Source organism: Alexandromys fortis, unplaced genomic scaffold (assembly GCF_014885135.2).
Source record: "Alexandromys fortis isolate MF-2015 unplaced genomic scaffold, M_Fortis_MF-2015_v1.1 scaffold_60, whole genome shotgun sequence".
NCBI lineage: Eukaryota > Metazoa > Chordata > Mammalia > Rodentia > Cricetidae > Alexandromys > Alexandromys fortis.
Genome location: NW_026067946.1, coordinates 9821366 through 9847974, shown reverse-complemented (window position 1 = coordinate 9847974; position 26609 = coordinate 9821366). Strand labels below are relative to the sequence as shown.

Genomic DNA, 26609 nt, shown 5'->3' with positions numbered 1-26609 from the left:
TCTCTCTCTCTCTCTCTCTCTCTCTCTCTCTCTCTCTCTCTCTCTCTCTCTCTCTCTCTCTCTCTCTGTCTCTCTCCTTCCTGTATGTGGTTGAGATGTAATTTCCCATTTTCTGCTCCTGCCATTATGGCTATCTAGCCCTCTGGAATTCCAAACCAAAATAAACTCTTCCTTGAGTTGCTTTTGGTTGTGGTACTTTTATCTCAGCAACAGAAATATAAAATGACTAAAGCATGTCCATTCCCCGACCCTTCTAAAGCCAGCAGTAGTCAACCTTGGCCGTCTATTTAATCCTAGTCACTTGTAAAGGCCCAACCTCTGAACATTACAGTTGGATTTTGTTTCTGTTGTCTTAATACCTTATAATGAAGATGAAACTCCATCTTGAGTTCTAGTGGTGATGACACACACCCAAACCCTAACAGCAGCAAGTCCTTATGAGTTTCTACATTGGTTTTTGACCTCCTAAGCCCTCCAAAATTTTTGTTGTTGCTTTTTTTAATGGGACTCTAGATCAGGGTGCTTTTTAGTGACTCACTTGACCACTATTATGTGACTTTTCTCCTTCAAGTTTTAGGGAGCCAACACCAACCTAAGACACAAATCCTTGAAATAAAAGACCCAAATGATCTACCTAAACAAGAAGGGGTTGGAGGGGTTTTAAAAAAAATTGGGTGGTAAGGGGACATAGCATGGACATAGCATAGCTCCACAGCTAGGCTTCTCCTGGTCCCAGCCCCTACTAGGCCTGAGTTTTAGTAAAGTTTCAGTTTCTGTTTCTGTACTGATAGGTCTCAGTTTCTGTCTCAGTTTGATTTCTGTACTGTGTTAAAGCAGGAAGAGGAGCCCCAGCCAATCATGTTCAGGATGAACTAATCCCATCCTGGATGCCTATAAAAGAAGCCTGCATGCTCCATTGCGGTCGCCAGCATTCTGTTGTGTGGCTGACCCCTGCATGCTGGAACAAACAATGTTCTTGTCAGTTGCATACGCGATGGTGGTCTTTGTTTTGTGGGGTGATCTGATGTGAGTACCCTAACAGTAACAGAAATAAAAAAATCAGTGTGTGGTTCTATTCTAAGAGTCTTTAACTCTAACAGGATAATTTCATAGACAGAAGAGAACCAACTTTCTAGAGCTCTCTGCTATCGCATGCTGATATGCAACGAATCAAACCTAAACTCAGTGTAATATGCATTTTATTTGCCAATGTATTCTGTGAGAAAAAAAAAAACCACTTGGGATGTGTGGCCAGGAGAGCCTTTCGATCTTACCTTGAGTCATACATGTGGCTGCATTGACTCCTCCCCTCTCTGCAACTTGTTGGAAGCTCTATTTTTCTAATATGTTGTCTTCCACATATCTAGCCATTGGTGCTGACTAATGGTGTATCTGTAAGCCTTTGTGGGCTAGCCTTGGCTCCTTTACCTGGTGGAAGCAGAAAGCCTCACAGTCAAGGAGGGTAAATACGAAATCCTAAGTATCATTCAAACCTCTGTTCACTGATGTCATGCTGGTGAAAGGTAAGTTCAGAGTCTAAGAACAGAGTCAGTATAAATATAGAAAGCTACGAGCACAGGGAAGTGTGATTCATCAGGAGCAATTCATGCAACAACTGCGGTGTTATAAACAAACACTCCCAACAATCTCAGCGGCTCCCACAGTCTAGTGTTAGTTCTCACTCGGATCAAACTGTGTAAGTAAGGAGACTCTATCACGATCGTCACAAAAAGCATTATCTTGGGGCTGGAGAGATGGCTCAGTGGTTAAGAGCATTGCCTGCTCTTCCAAAGGTCCTGAGTTCAATTCCCAGCAACCACATGGTGGCTCACAACCATCTGTAAAGAGGTCTGGCGCCCTCTTCTGGCCTTCAGGCACACACACAGACAGAATATTGTATACATAATAAATAAATAAATAAATATAAAAAAAAGCATTATCTTTCTAAAGGGTGTCTCTATCACTGTCTAACAACTTTCAGCTGACCAGGAAAAGCAGAAAATGGAGCAATGATGGAAGGAAAGCCCAGAAGTGGTGTATGTTGTTTCCACCAGCATTCCAATGGCTGGCACTCGGTCATGAGGCTTACAGCTAACTGCTGGGGAGACGGGGTTAATAAAATGTCCAAAGACAATGAACACATCTGTTGGTGACCACTGCAATTTGTTGACATCATTAGCCATGTCAAATGAAAATTAAAACCCAACCCAAACAAAAACACAAACAAAAAACATGGTTTGGGGCTAAGTTCAAGCACTAGAATCCAACAAACCCGAAATCAAGAACAAATAAAGTTCTATGACACCAAACTGAAGCTATCTTATTCTCTGGTTTTCTGAGAAATCATGACAGGGAGAGGGGAAAGAGAGTCAAAGAGAGAAGGGAAGAAGAGGTGGGGGAGCAGGAAGGAGAAGGGAAAGCAGAGGTGGGGAGTGAGAGAGCTGGTCAACAAATTTTTCAGCTGGCCTGTGAAAATTTTCTCTAATCCTTACCCTAAACCAATCAGTCAATAAACAAAGGAAAAGGAAACGCCAAAAGCAAGGCATGCCTACAACCCCAGCAATCAGGAGGTTAAGATGGAGGACTGTGAATTTGAGGCTAGCCTGCTCAACCTAAGACCCTGTCTCAACAGAATAAGTAACAAAAATAAGCCACCTCGTGTGAGCCAGTCCGTTTTCTATTGTTGCACGCCTCTTTTTCTGTCTCAAGGCAAGTCATTTTAAAATGACCAATCTGTTCTTTGTTTCTGCCTTCTCCAGTTCTTCTGTTTTCATAAAGCGACATCTTCTATGTTATGAACCAAGATTTTGCCTGCGTCTAGAATCAGAAGAAAAATTAAAATCTTTATAAACAAAATGGTTGTAATTTTTTCTTCTTGCCCCACATAGAACACACATATCCCCTAACTAAGAAATCCAAAGTTCCACTTAGTCTCCACCACCAGGATCTGTCGCTGAGTCACAGTCCTTTAATCATGCCCAGGTGTCCTATCTCATGGTAAGTTATGTGTAAATATGTACACTGTATGTCTCCACCCACATGCTGTATGTAAAATGATAAGCAGAACTAGAATAAATGTATTAAATATCCTTTTTGAAATTCTATCTTAAAAAGAGAGGAACTTAACACACAGTAAGCACTCAGTGTCGCACAGACCTTCTGTCACACTCCTGGGCACACACGCAAGAGGCCTTTTCCTGCGGTGTGATGGTTTATCTTGACTATCAAGTTGACAGGATTTATAATCACCTAGGAGACAAACTCTTGGCATATCTGTGAAGGCATCTCCACAGAAGTTTAACTGAGGTGGGATGACTCACCGGAATGGGGGGCGCACACACCGTTGGCTTCGGCCCTAGACTGATACAGGAGAAAGCGATTTCAGTGGCAGCACTCATCCCCCTTTCCTTCCTATACTGTGCATGGGAACGTGACCAGTGGCTTCACACTCCTGTCACAACAACACAGCTCTTCTCACCGCTATGCCGCTCTGTTGCATAATGACTGTTCCCTCAAAACAACAACAACAACAAAACCCAAAATCTTATTTGTGCCAACAGGACAAACAAGGTGACATTCGTGCTCTTAGGAACTTAGAACTTTTGGCAAGAGCATATAAAACACTTTCAAATGTGGCAAATGATACACAAGATAAGAAAGCATGTCTATGTAAAGGACAACATCATGTTTTAAATTATACTACAGAGGCATCCTTGTGAAATCCTCGGAGGAAGACTGCCTTCTCCGAGACAAAAGCCATCAAAGCAAAACCAAACAGAACAAACTTGTGCATCTGAGCGAAATAAGGGTGAAAGCGTGACCCAGGCTGTTTCACCTAGGGTCTTGAGCACCATACTGAGAAATTCACGGCTTGTTCCAGCTGCAGTGGAGAGCAACTCACGCTACTACTCGCTGCCTCCTATTTTGAAAAGAAGAAAATGATCACTTTGGTTGCTCTCTGGAGATTGACAATAGTAGTACAGAGTGGAAGCAATTTAGAACATTGGCATTAGATTTATGTTAGCAGGATGCTATTTGAGTCAATGGGAGTTCTCATAATCCTGACGGTTGAGAAGGTTCTATCTTGCCACAAAACATTGCTGTTCTCATTGCTATGCCTTCTGCCTCCACGATGGGCTGGCTGTTCCTTCCAACTGTGAACACTTAATAACTATCACGTAATCACGGAAACTATCACGTAAATTACTTCCCCCCCCCCCTTTTGGGTGTTGTTACGCGCAGTTAGGGTTGCCAGGTGGAACACAGCTAAATCTTTACTTCAGATAACCACGTTTTCGTTATTCATTATTAAGCCAGTTGGTTTACTCATCGTCCTCTGCTCCCACTAGAACATGAAAGGCGGGAAAACCCTTGCTTCATTGCATTCGTTTTGTGAATCTATCCTTGGGCAAGAAGCCCGCTCTGAAGGAGTGAAGCATTAAACGAACGAGGGGGGTAACTGAATAATGAGTCCTCCAATTAAATTATACTAAGAACCAAAACCTCAGGGGCGCGAGAACCGCACCACCCCTCCTGGGACCGCACTCCCTAAAGTTGCTGCCGCCGAGCCAGCGGCCGGGAGTCCTTGGGTCACGCGCGTCGCCCCTCGGTGACGTCATCACGCGCGCGCCCCGGGCTTCCCTGGGCTTTCGCGGTGCCGGCGCTTTCGCTTCCACGGCTGCCGTGAGCGGAGCTCTCCCCTGCTCACCGCCCGCGGCGCTGCCTGCCTGCCTGCCGAGCGGTCGGTCGGCCGCGGTCCCTCAGGCTCTCTCCGTCTCTGTCACTGCCCGCTGGCAGCAGGCCTGGCCGCTCCCACGCGGAGCGAGCTTCTTCTCCTCAGGGCCATGTCCAGGCCGAGCAGCGTCTCGCCGCGTCCTCCGGCTGCTGGCGGAGGCGGCAGCGGAGGAGGCGGCGGCGGCCCCTCTTCGTGTGGTCCTGGAGGCGGCGGCCGGGCCAAGGGGCTCAAAGACATTCGTATCGACGAGGAGGTGAAGATCGCCGTCAACATCGCTCTGGAGCGCTTCCGATATGGTGACCAGCGAGGTGAGGCTCCTGACGGGGGACCCGGCCGCCTGACACCCGCCCCCCAGGCCCGTCCCGGGCTGGGCAGAGGAACCGAGGGCCGGGCCGCAGAGGTGAAACCCGCGCCTTTCGCCCGACTGTCGCTCGTGGAGTGGGATGCCTTGTGGGTCGGGCGGGTTATGGAGCAGGGCCAGTGAAGGCAGAAGGTGAAAAGGTTGGGTTCCTCCCGGGTGGGAGTTTCTCTTCTCCTGGGTACTTTTCTGCAGCCCTAGGCTAAGTTGATAAGCCCTTGCCATCATCATTATTAATAATGAGCCCCCTCCTCATTATTATTGAAAAGGTGTAGCCTTACTTTAAGCTGCAGAATCTTCAAAGGAGCGGGAGGAAGTGGAATAGATAAGTAAAAATACCGGCAATATAAAGGGCTTTTTTGAAATTCTAGGCGCATCATATCGAACACAAATTAAACTTCTTTGGACATTTTAAGCGTGTTTCACACCTCATCAGGCCAGAGACCTATTTGCCGCGGTCCTTATAACATAGTACTGAAGTGGCCCGTAGTGGCTTCCTAGCTCATTCTGATTTGCTGGCTTAAATAGGAGACCTCTTGCTGATGAGGCTTAACGGTTGAAAAGGGTAAACGAAATGATTTTGAACGTATATTTGACAGAAGCAATGCCTTGGCGAAATGTCCCAACAAATCCAGTGTGAAAAAGTGAGTAGGAACACTGCACAATTTTAAGAGCAGAGACTTAGGAGTTTCGGCTTGAGAATTCCTAATGCTTGAGCTTACATCATTACTGAAGGAAAGAAATTGTGTCAAGCAAACCAGGAATAAGTTAGTCAGATATGTCCTTAGTTATGCCAATTCAAGATTTCAACACAGATGAATAATCTTTGGTGAATTTTAGAATCATTTATTATATATAGGTTTTTGTCCGTAGCTTAAAAAGTAATATCAGATTTCTGGGCTGGAGAGATGGCTCAGGAGTTAAGAGCACTGGCTGCTCTTAGAGAGGACCCAGGTTTGACTTCCATCACCCTCATGATGGCTCAGAACCATCTGAAACTCAGTTCTAAGGGATCTCATACCTCTTCTGACCTGTGGACGCCGCACACATATTGTGCATATATATATATACTCAGATACACAATACACACACACGATTAAATAAATATTAAAAATTAATATTAGAATCCTATTAAACATGAGGTGCTGAATTAATATATTTTCACGTGGATGCATAATTTGACTGTATACTTACATGTAGTTTTCATGTTTTACACCTATAATTATCTCTATGTGGAACCCTTTTTTCCTGTGTAGAAATGGAATTTCCTTCTTCTTTGACCAGTACAGAAAGAGCCTTTATTCACCGACTGAGTCAGTCTCTTGGTTTAGTTTCTAAAAGTAAAGGGTAAGTTTACAGCTTTTCTTATTTTTACAAAGTTATGTACTACAGAAAAGGATAAATACGTCTGATTACATTTAAACTATTATTTCTGTTTTAACTTCTGTGTTCTTAATTATAGGATATGTAGATAAACTCATTTAAGTCTGAACCAGGGTCAGCTTTTCTTTAGACCCTCATGGTGAAAGGGAGCGGGAGGCTGCAGAATGGGCCAGAGGTTTGCACAGTGGTAGAAATAACAAGTGAGACCCAACCTCAACTAGGTGAAAGGAGAGCAGGAACTCCAAATAGTTGTCCAGTGACATCCATGTGAACCCCTGAATTTACATATACTCAAATAAGTTTGAAAAAAATTTAAATTTAAAAGTGAATATAGCTTCCATTATTCATTTTAGGTTCTTTACTATTAGACTAGTAGGTGGCAGATTTGTCAGAAAAATAAATAAGGTTATTTATTTATTTTAAATTTTATTTTATTTATTTATTTTGAGACAAGTTTCTCTGTGTAGCCCTGGCTGTCCTGGGACTCACTCTGTAGACCAAGCTGGCATCAAACTCAGACTTGCTTGTCTTTGCCTCCCAAGTGCTAGCATTAAGGGCATGTACCTCTACACCCAACTGTGAGAAAGGGATTGATTTATTAACAGCTGCATATAACATATGCAGAGGGAACTTCTTGAAGACATAACAAAGGATAGATCCTTGAATGAAAAGTTGCAAGTTATGGGAAGGGAGCATGGGATATAACTGTGAGAATTAGAGGTTTGTTTTTTTTTTTTTTGTTTTGTTTTGTTTTTTTAAGCAAGTTTTGTTATACGGGCTCCTCTGGTACTCTTTCTAGGTTAAGTCTAGAGTAGGCCCTGCAATTGAATTATGTAGGTGTTCCTGGTAATGAGTGTTGAGTGGTAGATTTTCCTTGGGGTGATACAACACATGCACCCTTATTCACTCAGGAAAAGAATCTAGGACAGACTAAAGATGGCACTGAAGTCCAGCTTGGTGAGCCAATGAAGGTTTCTTCCTTTAAAGAGTTATTATTTATTTTTATTTTATGGCTATAGATGTTTTGTCTGACTGTATGTCTGTGCACCCTGTGCATGTAATATCTGGAGAGGCCAGAAGAGGGTAATGGATCCTTTAAAGTTGGAGTTACAGATGGTTATGACCCACCATATGGGTGCTAGGAACTGAACCCAGTCCTCTGCAAGAGCAGTAAATGCTCTTAACCGTGGAGCCGTCTTTCCATCGCCTTTAATTTTTAACTGACAATAATTATGCACACACAGAGTATAATGTGATTTTTTTTATCACATGTATACGTAGGGCTGTTAGGGGAATTAGCACATCTGTTGTCTCACAGAGTTTCTATTTCTTTATGATGAGAGCATTTAGGATCCTCTGGTAACTATCTAAGAACGTATACCTTTTTGTTAACAATGGTTGGTATTGTGCGACAGAGCACCAGACTTACTTCTATCTGTGATTTTATGTGTGTTTTTGAATATCTTCTTTTCCTTTCTTTCCTAACATTGACTTTGAATTTAGTTAACTTACATTGTTTGTGTTTATATTTGCATGTGCATGCCATGGCTGTGAATGTGGATGTCAGAGGACAGCTCTCAGAAGTACATTCTCAGTTCTTTCCTTCTCTTTCCTTCTACTGTGGGTTCGTGGGGTTGAACTCGGGTTGTCAGAATTGGACAAGATGGCTTTTTTTTTTTTTTTTTTACTCACTATGCCATCTTGCTGGTCCTCAACATTTACTTTTATGCTTAATAATTGCATATGAGATTCTCTCTTATTTTACAACTTTCTTAGGAAATTCACTTATCTAACAGCACTCTATCTGGACAGCTGGTTTCTAATTTTGTTTGGAAAAGGGGACTTCTATATTTTATCAGAGCCATAGCATCAGGTATGCTGGAGAAGATACATGATGAGTGGATCTCAGTGTTTTAGTTTTCATATTAATGCAAGTCTCTACTTGCACTAATTTCATTTTATTTTCCTTCTCACAAAGATGATATTTTACCTCAGATATCATGTATATATCATTATCTTTGTGGTGCCTAATGTATAAGCATGAATAGTAATTACCAAGGATAAAATCTTTATCAAGTTATTATCTTTCTATTATATGTGTTGAAACTAAATTTTCAGTGGTAATTTAAACTTGAACCTGCTTAATTTGAATTATTTTTACACATAGAGGTAGCCTGTGTTAGTGTAGTTTCAGTTTGATCTATCAGTTTGGTTGTGAACTTCAGGAAAGAGTAGTATATTTTACTCAGTTTTGTAACCACAGCTTCTACCAGTATCTGACATATATTTATAAATTATGGTTGATTTCAGAGAAAAAAATAGTTAAAGCTGAAACAAATGTTTCCAAGATAATTTTTAAAGAAAGCGAAAATGTCTTGATACCACAGATTTTGTTAACAAGCATACAGTGTTAGAGAACTAAAACAATGTACTTTTGGTCGTATGGTTAATTAACTGAAGAAGTAGTACTGAATGAATGCCAGCCTACGGACTTCTTCTCTCGTGCTTATTTCCTCTCTGTAGATAAGAATTTATGAGATGAGCAGCCCAGAAGAGTGAGTAGTTGCTTCTGTGCCAGCTGAAGTTTCAGGCATTGCAGATCAATACAAGGGAAGAACCTACTGTAGAGAACATGCTTAGACTTTAGTAGTTCCATTTCACTGTGGAAATAAAAATTTCTAGACCAAGTTATATTTTATTCCTTTTTTTTCCCCCTGATTCAGAGTCTCAGGTAGTGTAGGCTGACCTTGAACTCCGTGATTATCAGGCTTTTACCTCCCAAGTGCTTGAAATACAGGAGTGTGTCATCACACCTAGCTAATCTAGACTGTTCTTTATCCCATTATTTAAGGCATTACTAAGCACTTAGAGAGTAGGTGACAGCATTGGGAACTTACCGTTCACTGTGGTGTTCAATAAGGAATGCAGACATTTAAATGTTGGTAAGGTAAGAGCTGCACTTAGACACAGCTAAAACTACAGTTTTTACATTTATGTAATCATTTGTGCATGTGAGGGCTTAAGCATGCACACACATGCTATAGCACATGTGGTCAGGAGCCAACTTGTGAAGTTGATTCTCTGTTCATCATGAGGGTTCCCAGGATTGACTCTGGTTGTCAGGGTTGACAATGAGTCTGCCTCCCGAGTGCTGGGATTAAAGGCATGCAGCACCACTGCCCGGCAAGAAATAATTTTTTTCTTATTTACTTAAAGCCTGCTCTGTGACAGATGCTGCAATTTATATCTCTCTCCTTAATAATTTGAATAATCCTTCAAAATAGGTATTATTAGCTTGGTCTTAAAGCCAGGAACTTGAGCTGAAGAGTATATAATAAGCTTTGGGAAAAAATCTTTTCACTTATAAAGTTTGTGCTTGAAATAATCATTCGCAGTGCTGTGTTACACAGGTTTGGTTCAGCTGTTAAAAGTGGCTCTTTTTTTTTTTTGCCAGTTTCCTCTATTTTTTTTTTATTAAAGATTTCTGACTCTTCCCTGCCACCGCCTCCCATTTCCCTCCCCCTCCCCCAATCAAGTCCCCCTCCCTCATTAGCCCAAAGAGCAATCATGTTTCCCTGCCCTGTGGGAAGTCCAAGGACCACCCACCTCCATTCAGGTCTAGTAAGGTGAGCATCCAAACTGCCTAGGCTCCCACAAAGCCAGTTCTTGCAGTAGGATCAAAAACCCATTGCCATTGTTCTTGAGTTCTCATTAGTCCTCATTGTCCACTATGTTCAGCGAGTCCGGTTTTATCCCAGGCTTTTTCAGATCCAGGCCAGCTGGTCTTGGTGAGTTCCACAGGCTCTCCTGGGAATGAAACATTACTAACACGCCTCAAAGCATGCTATGGGCGTGCTAGTATCAACAGTCTGCTATCACCTTTTCAATATCGTTTAGATTTCCCCATCTTTATATTCTTCCCAGTATGTATTAACTGGTGATGATTTATCTACCAAAGTGAATGAAATTCAAATTTTAACATTTTTGGATGTATTAGACTTTTACTTTTGTTATTGCTTATTTAAAATTGGGTTTGTAGCATTTTGATAGTTTAATTGAAGATAACTCTTGTGACTGCTTAATTTATCTTTGTTGATTGGGGGAATTTTAATATCTCAAAAACTTTTATTGTTTTGTTTGAGATTTATTTTCTATGTAGGCATATGTCATATGTGAACAAGTTGACTACATATAGTAAACAAATGATTTCTATTAACATTCAGAAAGGGAGCAAATAGGTACCTAACTGTGAAGAAGAAAGATGGATCAGAAACAGCCCATGCCATGATGACCTGTAATTTGACTCACAATACAAAGCATGCTGTTAGAAGCCTAATTCAGAGATTTCCTGTCACCAATAAAGAGCGTACTGAACTTCTACCTAAAACAGAAAGAGGAAATGTGTTTGCAGTTGAAGCTGGTATGTATTTTCTGGGAGCTTCCTTTTTTACCCTCTTATTTGGCGATTTTTTTTTCTACTTTAAATTTGTTTTTTGGAACTAATATGGTATACTTTTTCTAGTTTTAATAATGTATTAAATGATATAGAATTATGAAAAATTTGGAATAAAGTATTAAGGCATATTATGCAATCAAACCAAGACTTTTAAAGATTGTAGTAATGACTACTGTTCATTGAACAATTCCCATGTGCTTAGTGGTACCCTCACTCCTATAGCCGCATAGTAGCAACCTTCGAGAGTTCAGACTGTGAGCCATGGAGAAGCTGGAGCTCAGAATGGTGAAACAATTCCTTCATGATTACTCAGCTAGCCAATAAATGCTGAGATTCCACTCCAAAGTCTGGGGCTTTTCTCAATCGCTGTCTTGATAAGTACCAGTTTACACTGGGGCTTTAGTTTCTGCTAAGGGCTGGGAAAGAATCTTCAGTATGTTAAATTATTCAAAGATGGTATATAAGTATAAAGTGAAGCCATAATTTTATTCAGAAAAATACCTTTAAAAGTGATGAAGTTATCTAACTGCCTAGTGTATACTTTGCATAGTTATTGTTTTCTAAGATATAGGTCTCATAAGCCATACATGGCCATAGATATCAAAGAACTTTTATTTATCTTTTAAGTTTTGATTGTTTTGTCATGCTGTCTGGCTCATAGGTGCTATGCAAGCACACTACCATTAAGCTATAACCCAAACCCTAAAGAGAGTCTCTTAAGTGTGGACACACAGAAGTAGTTTGAGTTGTTTGGAGAATACATTCTTTATGACACCTGCTAAGTTATATGTGGATATTGACCAAATGCTCTTTTGGAAAATTTGTTAAGCATTAAAACTTTGTATTTGCAGATAATATTCTATGAATCATTTAGTTGTATATTTATTTTAAACTCATTTTAAACATGTAGACTTTTCTTTTTTGTAATGTTGCATTATCTGTAACAGATTTTATAATGTACATTATTTCCTGCTTAAAATTTTAATTTTCTCTGACATTACTGATAGAAACTTATAGTAAATCTGAAAATAATTTATGATTAAGATTATGTTTTGTTTTGGTGATTGTGGAATAATTAATTTTTATTCATTTTAATTTGTTATGCATTGGAAATACTTTTGAAAAAGACTTGCTGTGTAATTGATGCCAAACTCATAGCCTATAAAATGATACCTCCAGGAGGGCAATAGTTGAGGCACTGGGTAGAGAAGAAACGTCCAAAAGAAGCATATGAAATTATATGGCTTCATTTTCAATGTATTGTTTCAATGTAGGTCATAAACTTTCTCTTTATTCATTTTTGAAGAAAACCGAGAAATGAGCAAGACAAGTGGGCGACTTAACAATGGCATACCTCAAGTTCCTGTGAAAAGGGGAGAGTCCGAATTTGATGCTTTCAGGCAGTCTTTACCAGTTTTTGAGAAACAAGAAGAAATTGTTAAAATAATAAAAGAGAATAAAGTAGTTTTGATTGTAGGAGAAACTGGGTCTGGAAAGACTACACAGGTTTGTTTTTTCTTTGTTGTTTATTGAAGAAAATATAATTCATTCCATTTTATAGTTTTATGTCAAATTTATACTATGTGTTTTAAAAAACTGGCTATTTTACTAATAGTTATTTCATACATAAATTGTTACTGAGTGCTTACAGAGAATTTATAGAAAGGAAATCTTTCAAATTATTACTTTTTTGTTTTGTTATTTTTGTTTTTTGAGTTTGGGTGTATCTATGGAGTCCTGGCTGCCCTGGAGCTCACAGAAATCCTGTCTCTGCCTTCCAAGTGCTGGGATTAAAGAAAGGAGTGTGCTCCCACACCCTGCCTTTATTAGTTTTAAATCAGCGCCTTTGGTTTTAAGGAAACAGAATTTATGTGATTTATTATATTGGAAGGAGGCTGCGTCTGGAGTTCAGATTCCTGTAATTTTATCAATTAGATTGAAGACTTCATCTGACTTTGTAACCATTGTGAGCTTGTTTCCATTTAGAAAATGGTACTGATAATTAGTTCATTTTAGGGTGAGGTTTAGAGATAATCTCTACAAAATGCCACAAAATACCAACTAGCACCTAGTGTTAAGATTTACTTTAATGCTAAAGATTTTTGATGTTTCTGTTCTGTGAACCACAAAGCTAGACAGAATTTAAAGAAATCTATTAGCCTATTAGTCTATTATTCAGGGAACAAGGTATTTTTGAATATTTCCCTTATTTATATTCATAATGTAAGTGATATGGAGGCTATTACATAGACATTGAAAGAATTTTTTTATTCATCTTTTTGTTTGAGAATTTCATGCATGCATTACATGCATGTTAATTGAATCTACCTTCCTCTCCCCTTATCCCTTGCCATGATTTCTTCCGAACTTCATGAACTCTTAAAAAATCCACTCAGTTCACTTATTATGCCTCTCAGGGGCTTTATCCCTGTCTTTCCCTTCACCAGCAGCCACCAGTTGCCGATAGCTCCTCAGCTAGTGCTGGAACTTCATGAGTCCTTCTTCTACCCATGCTGGGATTTTGTGCGGATCTTGTGCAGATCCTGTGCAAGCAGTCACAGCTACTGTGAGTTCATGTGTACAGTGGCATCGACATGTAAACAAATGCTGTTTTGCTGTAGACATCTGCTGCCTGTGGCTCTTACAGTCTTTCTGTTCTGTTTACAGTGATTCCTGAGCCCTGGGGGAAGGGATGTTATAGTGCTGTCCCATTTAGACTGAACATTCCATAGTCTTATTCTCTGCACATTGACCAGTTAGAAGTCTGTATTAATTACTCTATACTGTGTAATGAAACTTCTCCGATGAGGGCTTAGCAATGTACTGATCTATGAGTATAAAGTTAAGAATGGGGAATTTGTTACTATATCCATTGAGCAAAATAATATTACTTACTCAGTATTATTCCCTAGGGCCTATGTCCTAGCCTGCTCCAGGGTTTTGGCTCAGTTAATAGTACCGGTGTGAGTTCTGTCTTGTGCAGCAAGCTTTAAATCCAATCAGAAATGGGTGGTTTTACCCCTGTAATAGTCACACCACTGTTGTTCAAGTGGCATACCTTGGTAGGCCATAGCTATTATAGCTCACAGGGCTCACATCTGATTAAGACTATTAATTATTTTTCTTCCCTAGTAGTATGCATAACACCTTCAGCACTCTGTAAGCTAGTCAGTAAGGAGGATGCTTCCAGGTTAGTATCAGCTTGATGTTTCATGTCCTGTGACTCAAGTATGTGATGTTTTCAACAATAGGCTCCTACCTGGTTCTGGAGGGTAACCAAGAATAGTGGCAGTAGTCTATAGTGTTTGGGTCTAGGGGACACCACTGACCAACAACTCAAAAAGATGTAACCTTACTGGCCTTTTTTAATTTAATAGCCTTTTGTGTCTCCCATTATAGGGCAACTCCATTTAAATTCCTTTTATATAATGTGTATGGATTTTCAGCAAGCTCCTACAACAGTAGGTTCCCATGTGGCATTTTTAGGTCTTTAGCATTAGTTATTTCTTTCCACACTCTCCTCTACCGTGCCTTCTGCTCTCTTACATCAGTTGAATTCTTCCTATTTCTTTATTCCCCTTTACCTCTGTATTTTGCCCCCTTCCCTTGAAACTACGCACCCTCATTGCCCTTAGTTTCCTCCCTTCTGTTGGTATTTCAATTTAGACACACTTCAGCTAGTATACATGTATGAGAGAGAATTTACAACACTTGTCTTTTTGGGTTTGGGTTATATCAGTATCATTATGTACCACATGATTGCAGCGCTCACAGAGACCAGAAGAAGGTCTCAAATCCTCTGGGACTGGAGTTATAGGTAATTGTGAACTGCCATGTGGATGCTGGGAATCGAATGAACCCAGATACTCTGGAAGGGCATTGAGTGCTCCTTAACTAGTGAGCCGTCTTGCTAACCCCAATAAGATTTCTTATTTTAAATATTTATGACGCTCTTGAATTTTATTATGGGAAAGTATTTGTAATTCTAGGATTGTGAATATTTTTGTTTTCTTAATTTTCACTATTAAAAAATCATAGTGGAACTTTGTCATTTCATTGTCTTTATAGGATAATTTGGAGGGAAGAAACAGTAGTGGTTGTTACCATCCAAGATTCATTTCTAAGTATAGTCTGGTCATTTTGGCTTTCAGAAGTATTTGAAGGTCTTCTTTACCTTGAGTGTTTTTTGTTAGATTTGATTTAAAATATTTAATTTAGTTCTCAATGTAAATAATCTCTTCAAATTCATTTTCTCATTGGTATTGGCAGTTATGAGACTTACTGATTTGAAGATTAGTTAGATGTCTTGACATGTTATGGACTTTGAAATTTGATTTGTGTTGCTATTTCTGGGTATACAAAGTGAATGCTATCTCATAATGATTTAAAATTTTTGTTTTAGATTCCTCAGTTCCTATTAGATGATTGCTTTAAGAATGGCATTCCCTGCCGAATATTTTGTACTCAGCCAAGACGATTAGCTGCTATTGCTGTGGCTGAAAGAGTTGCCGCCGAGAGAAGGGAAAGAATTGGTCAAACAATTGGTTATCAGATCCGATTAGAAAGCAGGTAAAGACAGTCTTCCACCATTCAACACGCTTAAAGCTGGCTAAATACATACATCTGACTAAAATAGAAAATTAGATAATGAGGTTAAGTGGAGGGGGAAGTGTCAAGGGTCCCACCTTTGGACAGAGAACACAAGCAGTGAGTGACTGTGGAGAAAGGGAGATTAAGTAGTCGATTTTGAAACTATGAACACATTAACAACAAAATTGGACTTAGCAGATTGTGTTTAGCTATTTGTACACATGTATGTAACAATAATAAAGAATAAGGGTGTCTGATTTGAGAAAGTGTGGGAGACTGCTGGGAGGAAAGGGCAGTGAGAAGTGGTTTAATTATATTTTATTTAAAAATAAAATTAACCTAAAAAATTACAAAAAGCTAAACAAAAAGTTAAGTGATAATTTTGCTACCAGTAAATCTATATTCAGATATTGATTTTATATCTAAACTTACTGAGGTTCTGTGCACCTGAACTATAGATATAAACCCTATTACAGTGTTATGATCAAGTACAAGCTGCTTGACCTTACTGAGACTTTGTCTTATAAAACGAGCTACTAGGCCATCTAATGTCTGGGACATTAATCTATTGAGAAGTTTGGATAGGAACTCAGTAAATGATAGTGACTCAGTTTTAGTGAAATAATGTGCAACTGAGTATCCCTTATCCAAAATGCTTGGGATCATGTGTAATCAGATTTTAGAATTTTTTGGATTTTGGATATCAGTGTAAACTTTACTGGTTGAGCATATGGAATGTTCAGCTAGACACTTGGGAGTTTGAATTTCCAGACCAAGGATGCTTAGCCTGCTGCAATACTTACTAATACCTTCTTAACAAGTATTAGCATTTCTTGGTTTGTAGCAATGACTGAAAACTTTTCACTTGTAATTTTTTTAACTGAACTAAAATTTTTAAATTTTTAAAATACTTAAGTTCTTAAGTATATTGCTTACTTAATTAAAAGCTGTTTTTGATGAAATTTGTGATTGTCAGGCATATATATGTATTTTATGTAACTTTTCTAACAAACCACATGTAATAGTACACCAATAATATTCATAATAATATAAATATTATTTGTATTATTTGCTAAAGTGTATATGGTAAGCATTTAAAGCAACTATTTTGATTATTTAAAAGATTTGTAATTGTGCACTTTATTTTGATTTTTAAATAGGGTTTCTCCAAAGACACTTTTGACATTTTGCACTAATGGGGTATTGCTTCGTACATTGATGGCAGGTGATAGCACATTGTCAACTGTGACCCATGTCATTGTGGTAAGACTATTGTTAAATTTGCCATGTATAACTGAGACAGCTTAATATTTAATTACATAATGATATTTTTAGAATAGGGTAAGATGAGAATGAACTATTGTATTTAGTGGGTTCTTTTCAAGGTTATTTGGTAGTGTAATTATTAGAACTATAACTTACATTGCATAAAGGTGCTCTTATCATTGGGTGTCATGGGAGAGATAAACAGGAGAGAGTTTTTTGAAAATATGCTTTTCATCTATGGAAGTAATGCATGCTTTTAGAATTTTCTAGAAATGGTAAACACTTTTTTAGTCATTATACTTAGCTTTTTAATTACTTCTTTAATGTCACAGATTTCCTAATTGTAGCTATATACTTTCTAGTCATTTAACTTTGTGGTTAAATTTCTGAATTAATTAGCTACTTGTAAAGTAATAATGACCCTCATTAAAGTATTCTAAGCTGTTTTCTAGTTTCTCTCAGATAAAAAATAGAATAAGTTGTTTTAGCCTTTAATTAGCCTTAAATAGTTTTAAATAGCCTCTAAGAGAAATCTTGCCTAACTAAAGGATTCACTTGCTCCCTAGTGCTAACATACACAGGTTTTTGTTTGTTTTTGCCTTCATTTGAGAAAGGATCTTGCTATATTGCTTAGGATGGCCTCCAGCTTGCCATCTTCTTGCTTTAGTCTCCTGAGTAGCAGAAATTACAAGGGTGTACTACCATATATATAAATTGATTTTGTTTATATTAAGACTGCATTTAATAGACTGAGATAATTTAGAATTTTTATGTTTTTTTTTGGTTTTACATTCTATATGAAAAGGGACAATACTTTGTCAACTACAATAAGTTGTTAATGTATGATGATATCTAAATTGTACATACTGCAAATGTTCTGTGGTATTGGTTGGCCTTTCCTTATTTAATTTAGCAATGTAAATTTAGCAGTGCTTTTCTTTTAAAGACCGAGTTGTCCACAGTGTTTTACCTGATCCATGGTTTCTTTTCTATTCATTGCAGGATGAAGTGCATGAAAGGGATCGGTTCAGTGATTTTTTACTTACAAAATTAAGAGATTTGTTGCAAAAACACCCAACTTTGAAACTAATTCTTTCTAGTGCTGCCTTGGATGTGAATCTCTTCATAAGATATTTTGGAAGTTGTCCAGTGATATATAGTATGACTACCAGTTATTTTCTATAATTTCTTTGAAGTAAAATTTTGAAGTGTGATAATGTTATATTTGTTTATTTAAACAGAAACTGGGAGATAATTCTGAAGTGGAGGCTATTTGTTTATGTTTCCCGTGAGACAGGCTTCTTCATAGTGGTCTTTCTCTACTTTGACCTCTCTTTTGCATTGGTAGCTCTCTGATGCTGTGTAGCAAATCCAGTTATCGAAACTTAAAAAGAAACGAGCTGCTTTTAGTCCTGTGTTTCTCTTCAAACACTGTTCTGTAGCTTCTGCACTTTACTGCCTGATCTCTGGGGACAGTTGTTTGTACTGTCGTGTTGATCTACTTGCTGACCCCAGGTTCGAGGCTGTCAAACTCCAGACTTATTCTTGGTTGTTGAGGTCTATTCTAATGCTGGTACATTAGGCTTCCTTTACCTGTACTGCTTGAGCTGTACCTCTTACTTCCTTCACATTTTGGCTTGTCATCATTGGACCCAGATGTCTCTTTATATTGTCTTTAACCCTGAGACTATGGCAGTTTGAATCTAGGTTCCCTGACTTGAATATTTTTTGTCTCAGGACTCTAATGTATATTAGTTTTAAACAATAGATTTTCCCCTAGTATGACCCACCACCTCTAAGCTGGGGGACCCCTGTCTACTCCTGACCTGTCCTGCTTTTTAAATTAGTTGTCTCAGCGATACCTACAACTGGGTCCGAGTTCTGTAGATAAACATTTAGCTTCTTTTCTCCTGGACTGCCTAGTTTACCTTCTGGATGAGGCTTCCGCTCCCCTTCCATATGCTAGAGAACAGTGCATCCTTTTTTCTTATTTTTTGTTTTGTTTCCCTGCACTTTTTAGCCATACTATGAATCCCTTTGTATTTTTCCCAAGCTCTTCCTCATTTGATTTTCTTTTCTTATCTTGGTACTTCTCCTTCACTGGGTTGTAGGAAGGTATCTTCTAGTCTGCCATCATATACTGAGGTCCTTTCATCATTATTTTATTAAGATTCACTATATAAGTTTTTCTAAAGGATGATTAATTTACATTTTTGAATTATTAGAAGCTGTTCATGTATCATTCTTATTTTAAATTACATTTTATTCTGTGTGTGTGCACATACATGTGTGTAGATGCCATAGTGCTTGAGTGGAGGTTATAGGCAAATGTGAGAATTGGTTCTTTCCTATCATGTGGGTCCCATTTGGGAATTCTTAGCAGTATTATTTTGGCATTGATTTAAATACTAAGCCAAATATTTAGATATTAGGATATATATAGATACGTATATATCTATATATATATATACACACTACATTGCATCACATTAGCTTTTGTGTGTGTGTGTGTGTGTGTGTGTGTGTGTGAGAGAGAGAGAGAGAGAGAGAGAGAGAGAGAGAGAGAGAGATTGATTCTCAGATTTCAGTTTATTTGGGATCATTGCTTCTTGAATCTTATTCTACATTACAGTGTTTTCTTAGTTTTCTCTCTGGATTTCTCTTTGTGTGCATGTACTCATATGTTGGTATTTTTGTTTTACCTTTGTTTCCTTAATTTTAATTCTTTTCTGTTTCTGTTCACTCTTTTTTCCTTCTCTCTTCCTGCCCTTTTTTGCAACTCTACTAGCTATTGTGGATGTACATTTAATTTTCCTGGAAGCTTTTTTTTTTAAAATGCTCGTGGGTCCTACTTTCAATTGTATAGTGATGATTGTTCTCCAGAGTTTTGAGTGTAGAAATACTATAGGTACACCACTTCTAATATGTCCTAAACTGAATACTTAAAATATAAATTATGGTTTTCTTTTTGTCTTGCATATCTTGGGTCTACCTATATCTTGACTCATATCTAGAGTCACCTAAGTCTCAAACTTGTACATTTATCTAATAGTATTAACAATATTTCATTGGATATTAGGCACATGGAATTTATCCCTGTGCCCATTGAAAGTTTGCTTGTCTCCTTTCATAAGCATGGAAAGAAACTGCAGCTTTCACTGGCCAACATATTTCTCTTTAGCTTTCCTTGTTACTCAGGGAAACAAGAGCATCCAGGTATTATAGTAGATTAAACAAATATTTTGATAACAAATGTAATTATGATTTCTCTTTATTTTACTTTCTGTTTCAGTAATCCATCTAGGATTTTTGTTTTGCTTTTTAGTATTCACTATCACTATTCTTATTTAACCTGTTTTCTTCTTTTCCTGAACTATTTTTTTATATTTATTTATTTATTGTGTATACAATATTCTGTCTGTGTGTATGCCTGCAGGCCAGAAGAGGGCACCAAACCCCATTACAGATGGTTGTGAGCCACCATGTGGTTGCTGGGAATTGAACTCAGGACCTTTGGAAGAGCAGGCAATGCTCTTAACCTCTGAGCCATCTCTCCAGCCCCTTCCTGAACTATTATACATGTCACTGCCTAGTCTGGTTCTACTCTTCTGTTTTGAAAAATCCATTCTCCATATTATTTCTATGGCATTCCTTTCTGAAGGCAAATTTTGATGATGCTGACCACTCTCTTAAGTTTTGAGTGACCTTTATTTCAAGACAAAGATCCTTAATGTGACTGCATTTGTTTCTCTGGCTTTATCCTTCCCTCACCTCTCCTATTCTCCTGCTTTCCTTTCAGTTTCTTGAAAACAGTCTTATTCTGGTTCCACCGCAGTGACTTTGTTCATAATGTGTTTTCTTCACACACTATGTGTGTGAAGTGTAACTATGGAGTGCAGTTATTTTATGTCCTTGTTCTCCAGTGTCTCATAAAAATCTTTTCTTGATGTGATCACTTCCCTGTAGTACATTGTCATGATATTTCATACTTCTTTCTTATAGGACTTTCTTGTTGGACATTGAACATGTTTCTGTTTACATTTTTTTTCATGTTTCTGGTCGTCCCTGCTTTGTGTGCCAAAATGGAAGTAGGAACTAGCACTATTTGTACTTAACCATGGTACACCCAGTCTGTAATGTGATACCAGGCACCTGGCAAGTAGGTAGTAAACACTAGGGGAAAGCTCGTGAGCACTTGCTAGAATATGAAGTCAGTTGTCCCTCTAGTCACATGTCTACAGAGCAGCGTTGCAGTTAATGGGAAGTATTGGGAGTCACTGGAAATGGTGACTTTGAACTTTTAAAATACTTTGAAACAGTTTTGTATATTTTAAGATGCTTCATTAAATGTGGGAATTCTTACTTCTTTTGAATTATCTATAGGATACAAATTGAATATTTAAACATTTTTATTCTTTAGTACAGGGAAGACCATTTGAAGTAAAAGAAATGTTTCTGGAAGATATTTTAAGAACTACTGGATATACCAACAAAGAAATGTTAAAGTACAAAAAGGAAAAGCAACGAGGTAAGGTTTTTAGCAAGAAAATTATTATTAAAATTTATTTCTTATAATGCTGTAGTCTTAGTTTAGAGAAGAACAAGGATACTTGAAAACATTTTCTCTTGCATATAATTAGATAAAATTATATGATACTTTTGTCCTAAATAGACGTTTTAAGGGGATATTTTATTTATATTTATTTTTATAAAATATGTGTGTGACAGGGTGTTTTATGTGCATGTATATCTGTGTACCATGTGCATGCTGTGCCTGCAGAGGTCAGAAGAGATCATAGAATCCCTGGAACTGCAGTTGCAGCTGACTCTGAGCCACCCCATGGGTACTGAGAACAGAACTCAGGTCCTCTGGAACGACAGCTATTGTTCTTAATGGCTGAGGCATCTTTCTAACCTTTGGGATATACTTTTGTATTCTGGTTTATATCCAGAAGTTATAATCTGTGGAAAGGAACTTAAAGTACATGTTGAAATTGAGGAGGTTGAGTGTGTCTGAATCCACAGGCCTAGTCAGGGTTTTGAGAAAGCAGTGGGATACGTGGTGGCTCCCCATAGCTTACCTCGTTATGTAGAATTGAGACATTAATGGGAGGAGTGGAAGGAGTGTCTTGATTGATGACAGCAGGCTTATCTTTCTTGAAAACATTGGTTTCCAACTTTTTATTTTCTAAGACATGATCTTACTTGGCCTGATTATGACATTGCTCACGTTGGCCTGAACTTGATTAATCCTTTTTCTCTGCTTAGTGAATACTAGGTTACAGCATGTTCTCTATTCCCAGCAAGATTTCCAAATCTGGTATTATTATAGGATTTCATCTTTATTTCCATTTTATCAATATTTGCTTTAAGAAATTCTTAGAGTGTCATACTGTATGTCTGTGTATGCATTAGAATTTATGTCTTTTTTCCTTTTTATAGTATAATTGGTTATACTCTTATTTCTTTGTTTACTATGTATGGTCAGGGGCACACAACTATTGATTCTCCGCCTAAATTGTAGTTAGTGATTTCTCTGTCACTGCAGAGGACATCATTGCTTGCATGCAAATTATAAAATGTAGGTGTTGAAACTTTTGAAACTTCTGATTTTTTGTATCTGAAACAATTGAGATAAGTTTAATAATCTACAAAATATCATATGGATATTAGTCATTGACTTAAACAATTAAGTATATTATGGGGAAAGATTCTCTTCTTGAAACTCTGGGTTAGAAGCAAACTTCTTCCCCATAGACAAATGTTTTTTATGTAGTTTCATATGTCTTTATGTTGCACATAACTTTATAAAAGACCCAATGTATTTTGTAAGAGTAACTCCATAGTAAAGCCAGCTCTCAAGCAGTATAAGATTCACTTAGGTTTTTGGTTTTGTTTCTTATTTTTTTAAACAAACGAACACATTATCAAAAGGAAAGGACTTATCTACTTATTTTCTTTCCTTTATAATTTAGAAGAGAAACAGCAGACCACACTCACAGAATGGTACTCAGCTCAAGAGAATACCTTCAAGCCTGAGTCTCAGAGGCAGAGAGCTGTTGCAAGTGTGTCTGAAGAGTATGATTTATTAGATGATGGAGGTGATGCTGTCTTTAGTCAGCTGGTAAGATGCTATTTTAATATACTGGTTTGTAATGATATTTTGAGTAAAAATTTTGTAGGTTAAACAACTTTAATGAGATTATACTATTTCTTTTTTACTTTGTTAGTAGGAGGCAATTCTCTTAGTTTACTTTGCTCTACAACATATTTTCAGAATCTACAATAATCTACCTGTTTTTTTTTAAAAAAGGGTTGGTGATTAAATTTAGTGCTTTGTAAGCATTTTACTCTTGAGCAATACTCATGAGCCAAACTTTATTTTTAGAAGAATAATTTAGCTACTTTTTAAGGTTTGTTTCTTTTTATTTTATGCATACCAACATTTTGCCTACATGTATGTGCGTGCACATCAGTGAACATAGCCTCAGAGCCCATAGGAGACAATGGGATCCCCTGGTGATTACTGGTGATTATGTGCCACCATGTAAGTGCTGGTGGGAGCCAGATGCCGGGTCTCTGCCAAAGCAGCAAGTGCTCTTAACTACAGAGCTATCTTTCCAGCCCCAGGTTTAGAACCCCCCCCCCCCATGAGATGTGGGGTTTAAGTTCTGATGAATCTAGAAGAATTATGTCTGAGTTTTAACAGAGTCTCCTAAAGGATGCTTTAAAGTGGTTTAGCATAGGGAAGATCCATTTGACTTGTTGATCAGCATTTGACAGTGGTCCTAGCTTTTAATGGCTGAGCAATTTTTCTAGTCAGTGATTAGCATTTTGACTGTGTAAACTGGTGATTTTAAGAACCGAGTTGGGTATTATTCATAGGAGAAGCTTTTAAGGCGTGGTATAATCTTTTTCTCTGCCAACATAACTCCTTGAGGGAGAGTTAGGATAGGAAAGGAATTCTTTTTGGGTTTTTGAGACAGTCCATGTTATCTGGAAGTTGATATGTAGCACAAGATGGCTTTGAAATTTGTGTTCTCCTGCCTCAATTTTCTGAGTTGCTGAGACTATAGTTGAGAGCCTCCATGCCAGTAGAAACTCTGATATACTTGATAGTGGTATTAGTGTTAAGCTTTATGGTGATGTTTCCTCTGATGTAGCTGGAAAGAAACCAGTGCTGTGTAGGTACATTTACCATCAGAAGCACAATTAGTTAATGTGGCAAAATCATGTGACTAGTACTTTGCTGACAAGCTCACTTTCAGATAAATGATGACTGTAGTATAAAAATGTAGTGTAGTAAGAAGGGTTGCTTGTTGGTTCCTGGCCACCTGGCTAGAGTAGGCCCGAAATAATCACATAGAAACTGTATTAATTAAATCACTGCTGGGCTTATTAGCTCTAGCTTCTTATTGGCTAACTTTTACATCTTAATTTAACCCATTTCTATTTATCTGTGCATCACTAAGAGGTGATCACCTACCAGCAAAGTTTTAGCACATCTATCTCCAGTGGCAAATCCATGGTGTTCCTCTCTCTGCCTTCCTTCTCCCAGCATTCAGTCCAGTTTTCCCTGCCTACCTAAGTTCTGCCCTGCTATAGGTCCAAAGCATTTCTTTATTCATTAATGGTAATCACAGCATATAGAGGGAAATTCTACATCAATACAGTATTATGAAAAATAATGTGTATAAGATGAAATTAGAGACTTATGCTATAATAGTATATGGATGTTGTATGCTTTTTAATTCTTATGATGATTGTGGCCATTTTACTTTCCTTGTGGTAAGCAAATATTAAGCAATTTGATAATTTGTAATCTTTGCTTTTTTGTTTTCAAAAGACAGAAAAAGATGTGAATTGCCTTGAACCATGGTTAATCAAAGAAATGGATGCTTGCCTTTCTGACATATGGCTACATAAAGATGTTGATGCTTTTGCTCAGGTCTTTCATCTTATTTTAACTGAAAATGTTAGTGGTAAGTTTATTTAAATTAAAACAATTTCTCTTGCCATTATTTGTGATACAAATAGAGTATGTATGACATGTTTTGTTTACTATAATTTTATTTTTAAGTGCTTTATATTGTTTTGAATATGTTAATATCTCTAAAGTGATTTCCTTTAGGTCCTCACAGATATTACAGTTACTTACAAAAATGTTTTTATATATTTGTGTTGTAATACATCCATGTAATTATTTCTGTATTTGTGTTGTATACATTCATGTCATCTGGTCCTTGACTCCGTGATGTAAGAAAAAAATTAGGGTCACAAAGAGGTTTGAGGTAGATGAAAGATGGGTAATAACTTTGGGATTCTTAGAGTCATCTAGTAAATGATGATTTTATTACCTTTGTATGGGCTCAGGTTCTGATCCACATACACTTGCTATCATGTGCTATATGTCTTCACTAATGAATTGTTGTCCTGTTTTATTTGTTGACTTTGTTGGATATTGACAGTCATGCATCCAGTCTGTAATTCTGTAGACTTCTAGTCAGCAGGCAGAACGGTCACAGAAAATCAGACTGGGAAGGCTTTAGGAGTCAAATATTCTTATCTCCTTACCTAAACCCCTAGCATTGTTACTGTTATGATTATTGACTGTTTTGTTTTTTAAATACTTTCTTCTTATACCTCCGGTGATAGTCTTTATTCTACCCTTTTTATGCAAGAGAATCTTAGTTTTCTTTCTGAATGGGATAAAGATTATATAATGTTGCTGTCATTTAAAAATGAAGGAACAAATCCCAGGTTAATTATGTTAGTCAATTCTACTACTTGACTGAAACAATGAAAGTCTTTAACATTTGGAATTTAACATCTTATCTTTTTATTCTTTTAGTTGATTACAGACATAGTGAGACCAGTGCCACAGCTCTGATGGTTGCCGCGGGACGGGGTTTTACCAGTCAAGTAGAACAGTTAATTAGTATGGGAGCCAATGTCCACAGTAAAGCATCAAATGGCTGGTAAATTTAGATTGTGTCCATTCTTTGTATGTCATGGTATAGTTGCACATGCCTTTTAAAAATTCTTATGATTGGGGCGGTGGTGGCGCATGCCTTTAATCCCAGCACTAGGGAGGCAGACGCAGGCAGATCTCTGAGTTCGAGGCCAGCCTGGTCTACAGAGCTAGTTCCAAGACAGGCTCCAAAGTTACAGAGAAACTCTGTCTTGAGAAACAAAAACAAACAAACAAACAAAATCTTATGATTATCTCTATTTTAAAATCTATTGTATAATAGTTACTGGTACATCTCTAATGAGTAAATAAATAATCCTGGATGACTAGTTTCATAATTTTGAAAAATTTGTAATTTGAAAATTTGTAATTACATAATTATAAAATATTTCTCAGTTTGGTATCTTTGAATTTTATAGGATGGCTTTAGATTGGGCTAAGCACTTTGGACAAACTGAAGTTGTGGATCTTCTAGAATCTTACAGGTAAAACCTTACACTATTTAAAATGAATTCTATCTTTAAAAAAATATCTTAGCCATGTAAATCATATATTCTGTAACAGGTAAGCTACTTACAGCCTTTTACTGAGAGATTTATTTTTATAATTATAAAAATTTTATTCTTGACTGTTATGAATATGAACACAGATCTTTAAATTGACAGTTAATGCAGTTATCTATCTATCCATTCATCCATCCATTGCTCTTTATCTATACATAGGAGTGTGGAATTTCTAGGGGCTATAGTTATATATATATATATATATATATACACACACACACACACACACACACACACACACTGTCTTTATTTTACTTATATCTGTCACAGTGTTACATAATTGCTTT

General features: G+C 37.5%; 2 protein-coding genes across 4 annotated transcripts in view; one reads left to right on the top strand and one right to left on the bottom strand.

Annotated features, from left to right (window-relative positions):
• The window catches only part of Mcc (MCC regulator of WNT signaling pathway), a 379948-nt gene extending 376657 nt beyond the window's left edge, over positions 1–3291 (bottom strand). Inside the window, exons 1-2 of one of the 2 annotated variants that reach the window (XM_050149262.1) lie at positions 3157–3291; positions 2656–2817 (exon numbers count right to left, since the gene is read on the bottom strand). In XM_050149262.1, coding sequence (XP_050005219.1) covers positions 2656–2784 — 129 coding nt within the window. In that variant the 5' untranslated portion in view covers positions 2785–2817; positions 3157–3291. Of the gene's footprint in view, positions 1–1274; positions 1423–2655; positions 2818–3156 lie in introns of those variants that run through there. The other variant, XM_050149263.1, reaches the window with a different exon arrangement.
• A 346-nt stretch (positions 3292–3637) lies between these two features.
• The window catches only part of Ythdc2 (YTH N6-methyladenosine RNA binding protein C2), a 57558-nt gene continuing 34586 nt past the window's right edge, over positions 3638–26609 (top strand). Inside the window, exons 1-12 of one of the 2 annotated variants that reach the window (XM_050149259.1) lie at positions 3638–5043; positions 6350–6440; positions 10700–10896; positions 12239–12438; positions 15335–15501; positions 16683–16785; positions 17791–17947; positions 21209–21316; positions 22764–22912; positions 24635–24770; positions 25640–25766; positions 26179–26244. In XM_050149259.1, coding sequence (XP_050005216.1) covers positions 4845–5043; positions 6350–6440; positions 10700–10896; positions 12239–12438; positions 15335–15501; positions 16683–16785; positions 17791–17947; positions 21209–21316; positions 22764–22912; positions 24635–24770; positions 25640–25766; positions 26179–26244 — 1700 coding nt within the window. In that variant the 5' untranslated portion in view covers positions 3638–4844. The remainder of the gene's footprint in view (positions 5044–6349; positions 6441–10699; positions 10897–12238; positions 12439–15334; positions 15502–16682; positions 16786–17790; positions 17948–21208; positions 21317–22763; positions 22913–24634; positions 24771–25639; positions 25767–26178; positions 26245–26609) is intronic. The other variant, XM_050149260.1, reaches the window with a different exon arrangement.